This window comes from Bidens hawaiensis, unplaced genomic scaffold (assembly GCF_021521415.1).
Source record: "Bidens hawaiensis isolate Kalapana, Puna unplaced genomic scaffold, B.hawaiensis_p1.1 tig00035047_1, whole genome shotgun sequence".
Lineage (NCBI taxonomy): Eukaryota > Viridiplantae > Streptophyta > Magnoliopsida > Asterales > Asteraceae > Bidens > Bidens hawaiensis.
Window position 1 is genome coordinate 110,990 of NW_027496088.1, and position 6,511 is coordinate 117,500.

Sequence of the window (6,511 nt, forward strand, 5' to 3'; positions counted from 1 at the left end):
TGAAGGAAGAAGAAGGTTAAGAGAAATTTTTGCAAGTGGTTTCGGAAAGTGAAACGCCTACCTATATATACACACATCGCAATAAATGCGATGAAAGTGGGATCCAGCTCACATACCGAAACCATCCAATGACAAAGTGACACGTCAGGCGGGAACTGAACAAAATAATTTTGAATCAGCCGCCCAAACCCTGGTGCATCAACCTCGAGCACCACTCTTGACACGACTCAGACAGGAGACGTCATGTCGCAGACAAACAATACCCCAGTTCAAATGCAACAGGAATACTACAGGACTAATAGTAGCAATCCGCGAAAAAAGACAAGTCCACAATTCCATCCGCGACATCGACTCATGGAAGCAACAATGGATTTGCTACCCGCGGATCGTTAAAGACATCCGCATCCAACGGATCCATCAACCAACCCGCGGATTGACAATCCATAGCCCGCGGATGGTCACACAAGCATCCGCGGATGGTCACACAAGCATCCACAATCCACAATCCAAGATACTTCATGGAGCATCCGCGGATGGTCACACAAGGAATGTGGACTGGTAAAACCATCCACAATCCAAGATACTTCATGGAGCTCCGCCATAACCCGCAGATGGTCACATAAGCATCCGCGGAAGGAATCCACGAAACAACTTAAGGGACTTATCACACATATGATCCCCACGTGATACGGAAGAGCAGTTGTAATAAACTATTTCTAGAAGATTCCCTTAAAACCGCCTGACAGCGACATCGGCCAATGGAAAGAAGACACCTGGACACGTAATGGCCATCCCACGACGTGCAGGGATAATGGCTACACTATAAACGAGTCCAGGCTATCGTATCCAATAAGCGCCCGACACGTGTCCATTCGGGTAGAGAAGGAATAACTTGATAGTGACAACTCCACCAATCACCTTCCCTCCACCTTCGGCTATAAATAGGAAGATCATCTCTTCAAGGTATTCATTCACACTCTCAAACCTTAAGCAGTTACATATAGTACTTTACTTTATTCCGATCAAAGCACGGTATTTATTCTCACGCCGGAGGGTGGTTACGGGAAGAATCCCCACTCTGTACTTCCCGTAACGAGACTCAACGGTGTTCTGTTGTGCAGGTATCAGCTTGAATCTGTTCTCATCATTTCAATAAGACAATCGGTTTGATATCCCGTCAGATTATTAAAACAAGTCTTTAACATATGGGGAGTGGAACACCGTTCCACCCTTCCACACACTCCAACAACGGATCGATAATCAGGCCTTTGCAAATTGCCATGAACACCTTATCAAACTCCTCCCCGGGCGAAGTCGCCTTCTCACCCGTAAGATACACCGCCCCAACCTCCTCCCTCACGAACCTATACAATGGATACGACCTACACGACTTGATCCGGTTTGGAATCAACAACGAGCCATTCTCAAATGAGGTTCGAACCCCCTCCACCTCTTTCAGTAAAACCATTTTCAGTTCCTCTTCAAACTCCCCAATCTTTCGAAAGATCGCGGTCCCCGCATCTTTCTCATTAACCCCGTTGGCTAAAGAATGGTCAACCAAAACTTGTCGGAGCTTCTGCATCAACGGGTACGTGGCAAGACACGGGTCGTCAATGTAGCTGAAAACATACTCCCGGTCCACCACACGAAGTAAGTCCTCTTCACACGCACCCATGGCTAGGATCTTGTTGGGTACTCGGCTCACGGTTGTCTTGACCATCGATTTCATGTTCTCTTCCAAATGCCTCAAGTCAATCGATTGGCATAATGCGACTAAGTAAGTCGATGACATGAGCTTTAAAATCTCAACCGCTTCGGCTGTTTTCCGAGCCGAAATCAACCCTAAAGAGTTAACATCTTGGTTATGTTGTTCCGCGCTTTGAACATGGTTTGTAACCGGGTTTGCTAAAAACTGAAGCTCGGAACAATACGAAGCCATAGCAACCTCTCCGCCTTTAAACCCGTAATCCAAACTTGGGTTCCGCCCACCCGAGAGATTCGAAGGCAACCCGTTATTGTAGAGATCATTCACAAGCTCGGAAAATTGTGCGAACATGAGTTTCCCAATCGCAGCGATAGCCAAACGCGTGTTATCCATCGAAACACCAATCGGGGTTCCTTGAAAGTTACCACCGTTTACCGCTTTGTTTCTCGAAACGTCGATTAACGGGTTGTCGTTAACCGAATTGATCTCGCGCTCGATCATTTTCGTGGCGGACTGGATGACTTCAATTTGCGGGCCCAGCCATTGGGGCGATGTGCGGAGAGCGTAACGGTCCTGTTTCGGTTTTTGCAACGGGTCCATTTCGTGAACCTTTTGCGCGGCTTTAACGTAGTCACTTCCGTCTAGAATGTATTCCATGATGGCTGCAGCCTCTATTTGACCCGGGTGATGCTTTAACTTGTGCGTCAAGTGGTCAGTGAACTCGGGTTTCCCCTGCATCACTTCCGCGAAAATAGCCGATAACACTTCGGATAATAATGCAAGCACGTTGGTTTCAAACAGGACCATGGAGGCCATCCCGGACCCTACCGTGGTCCCGTTAACAAGCGCGACTCCTTCTTTAGGCTGCAACTCAAAGAACCCGCCTTCGAGGCCGGCTCGGGCGAAGGCGGTTTCTGCATTAAGGATTTCACCGGTGGGGGTGATGGAGTTGGAGTTGGGGCGGCCCGTGAGGAGGCCCGCGATGTAGGATAATGGGATGAGGTCGCCCAAAGCGGTGATGCTACCGCGGAGGGGTAAAATTGGAGTGATGTTGTGGTTTAGGAACTTGGTCATGGCTTCCAGGATTTCGAAGCGGATGCCGGAGTAACCCTGGAGGAGGGTGTTGATTCTGACGAGCATGGCGGCCCTTGTGGTTGTATGAGGGAGAGTGTGGCTTGATTCTGTGCCGTTGCCGAATATTCCGGCGTTCAGGAATCTGGAAAAACATAAAAATAAAAATTATCAACCTTAACTGTAACTAAGTTTTATTTATGCTTCTAAAATAATCGAACTAACACCAACAAGGTTCTCTTGTAGTCCTGTTAATGTTTATTCGTTAATAAAATAAGTGTATTCGTGTACGTTATTTCAGTTTGTTACCGGTACGATCGAACAAGCAGTTCACGAATGTAAACAAATACAAATGATTGGACATAATTAAGCATAAACAAAATCGAATGAACTAAACGTAGATGAACAATCATATGTTAGGTCGAAAAATTTAATAATACTATACTGAATAATATTTTAAATTCATAATTGTGGACTCAAATGTAAAGGGTCCATCAATTGAATGAACGTAATTATATATAGACATAGACGACGTCCGTCAATGAACAAACGCAATTAGAAGTTCACAAACATAAACAAATAAATGAGACATGAGTTTTTGAATTTTTTTGGATTAGATGGTTTTACAAAAATAAAAGTGGTTTTAAGTGACTAGGTAATTTGTTATCTCAAGTAGCATGCTATGAAAACATATAAACTAACTTTTCAAATTGCAATCCATGTCATCGACCAAGTCCAAGTCATCGTTTAAAAATGATGGTTTGCATAATCCGCTACTATTTGAGATAGCGGCTTTCACATGTCACAATTGGATGACTTCGCGGCTACTTGGAAAAGTTAGCTGATATATCCTCTTAATCCGCTATTTAGGATAACAAATTACCTAAAAACCACTTTTATTTTTGTAAAACCACTTAATCCAGAAAAAAAAAATCAATCATGTTCATTTGTTTAACTAAATAAACAAAAGTTAGTCTGATAACAAATATAAGAAATCTCCGGTTGATCACTTTGCGAAACTATTTGGTTAAAGTTTAGTTCGTTTAATGTATACAGAAATAATTACATACCTAATGAGTTCCTTCTGAAGAGCACCAGCTTGGGTGGTTCTCCGGTTGGAATTGGCGCCAAAGCCGGTGGTGACACTGTAACTATCAGTCTTTTTACTCAAACTCTCAATCATCCAATCACTACTCGCTTTCACTCCTTCCCTGGCAAACTCCGACATCACCACCTTCACTGCGTAGCTATCACTAACAGCAACCGCAGCCACCTGAGCCACCGTCAATGTTTCTCCACCGAGCTTCACAACCGGCTTCCTGAAGTCCGCCACCATCCGCTTCACCTCATCCAGGTGGCTACCCTTCAAGGACTCCGCCACTGTCCGCCAGTTTAACGGATCACCGTTAGTGGTCATTGCTAAGAATATACTAGCTTAGTAAGAGCAAGTGAAGGTTTAGTTGCTTGGTTTGGATGAAAGATTGGGTGGTATATATAGACGGAGGGTTTGCATGACTGTATGTATATTTGTTGAAGGTGTTGGATTTGGTTTTTGTGTAGGGGGTTGGTAAGTGGAAACTTGGTTAATTGTTGAAGACGATTGCATGTTGACAGATAGTGTCCATGTTCAAATGTATACTTTTTAAGGAAGCCAGTAGGACACTTTACTTTAATTTTTATAAATTTAATTTAATTAGAATCATATTTCACCTTTAATATACAGTAAAATAATCGAAATTTACAATTTGGTTTTATGAAGCAAAAAGTAATTTCAGGAGATATATACTCATGCGACATGAAATAATATTATAATGAATGTTATTTTAATATTTTTATTTATAAATTTGTTTATTTTAATAATTTTCACTTAATATATAATCGACCAAACAATAAATTTATGTTAATCAATTATAACGCAAAGAAACTACACAGAACATATATATAGTGGCCTCTTTTTTAGTTTTCACTGCTTGCCAAATATTTTTCCTAACCTAAGTGAAGCTTGAGTTTTGGGTCATTTACTAAAGAAGATTCTTTTAGACACAAGCTAATTAAATTTCGATTCAATTCGAGTTTTTGACAAGTCGATTTTGAGTATCTAAACTAAACAAATTCATGTGCTAGACGGGTTGGTTTTAGTTTAAATATTATGTATATATTTATATATCTAAACTAAACATTGATATTTAATTGTGATGTAGTATCTCTAATCAAGGTCATCTCAGCTTACTTGAAGGTTTAAAGCGCATAATAAAATTGGGACCATTTTTATAAGAAAAAGTGTTTTCAATGTTATTTATGCATATATATAATTATAGACAACAAATCCTATCGCCAAATAATCTCAAAACCAAAATTAAATACATATAATTTGTTACTTATAGAATTTGAAGGTGTTACGAAAGGGAGCCTAAAGTCATTGCTTTATTACACTGCCTCCGTGTCTCCTCTGAGCCACCTCTCTCTCAAATGTATTAAAAAGCTAACCTAACTTTCATCCTATCAAAAGAAAGATAAAACTAAAGAAGAGTTGTGTTGAGACTTGAGTGATGTTGACACGATGCGATTTGGTGAAGCTTCATTATTATTATATAGAGACAAGCTACGGGTCTACATTATCTAAAAAGAAGAGAGTTGTTGGTCTTCAATTGTTCATAACGACTTTATACATAAGTGGTTGTTGGTCCATATATAGGAACTAGTAACTATCATGCTACGCAGAGAATCACAACTTTACAAGTTGATTAACCTAAATGGATGGTGTCCATGTTTTTTTTAATAGCGTTTTAAACTACCTCTAATATCGAGTAAGTCTTACGAAGATAGGATGTCAACCGTCTATAATGATTTTGACGCTCCATGTCTTACTCACCCAGAACTACCATCAAGGAGGATATCAAGGACAATAATCAATACAATCTCACGAATCATGGCTAGTAAAAGATGGAGAGAATATCTCCATAAGTGTTACAGCCCAGCTACCGTCGCATCATAATATTGTTCGCTTTGGCCGGGACGTACCACCATCATCTTACGGATTTACTTTTGGTTGCCCAGGTGGAGACTTCCCAGTCCGCTTTTGGTTGCTCATGTGGGAGTAGTAGCAGGATGGGTGACCATGGTTGCTCATGTGGGAGTAGTAGCAGGATGGGTGACCTCCTGGGAAGTCTCCACCTGGGCAACTAAAAACAAATCCGCAAGCTCTTCGTGGGCTAAGCGAACAATATTGGTGGTGCGAGGGGCCGGATGTTACAATAAGTTATGCCTTGCATATAATTGTAATTAAATGTATTCCTAGAATTAGCTTCCAATTCTTGTATATATATATATATATATATATATATATATATGTCTTATTGCAATAGACAAAGTGTGTTTGATTATACTCATCTTCTAATTTTGTGGTTGTTTATCATCTTTTCCAAATCATTCTATTCTTGTAATGGTATCACAGCTCATGTCTCCAACGAGAAGTTCTTGATCCTGCGGCCATCAATCTCCTTTCCTCTTTCTCTATTCCAATAATATCCCCTACTATCACAATATTACTCCAAACACCACCACCACCACCATCCTCTACCACCTACAATCAATTTTCCAGCCATCTTTTTCTTTAAAAAAAACCCCTACCTACATCGCCATTGCAATGGTTACTTCTTCAAATACAACTACTTCTCCGTCTTTATCAGTTAGGGTTTGCAAAACCTATAATCCTATCATCGCTGCAACAATCAT

The 6,511-nt window shown here is 40.9% G+C and overlaps 1 protein-coding gene across 1 annotated transcript; it reads right to left on the minus strand.

Annotated features, from left to right (window-relative positions):
• Positions 1 to 1,198: 1,198 nt before the first annotated feature.
• On the minus strand, positions 1,199 to 4,205 carry LOC143586925 (phenylalanine ammonia-lyase-like). The gene is made up of 2 exons (XM_077068367.1): positions 3,847 to 4,205; positions 1,199 to 2,921 (listed from the first exon to the last, which is right to left on the minus strand). Exons 1-2 carry the CDS (start codon positions 4,191 to 4,193, stop codon positions 1,199 to 1,201), a joined length of 2,070 nt encoding a protein of 689 aa, XP_076924482.1. The 5' UTR covers positions 4,194 to 4,205.
• Between the last annotated feature and the right edge of the window lie 2,306 nt (positions 4,206 to 6,511).

What these genes read in the sequence shown, in the direction of transcription:
- LOC143586925 (XM_077068367.1), bottom strand. Translation starts at nt 4,193, where the DNA reads ATGACCACTAACGGTGATCCGTTAAACTGGCGGACAGTGGCGGAGTCC. An exon ending in CTTCAGAAGGAACTCATTAG is followed by an intron (nt 2,922 to 3,846) that starts GTATGTAATTAT and finishes ATGTTTTTCCAG; the next exon opens with ATTCCTGAACGCCGGAATAT.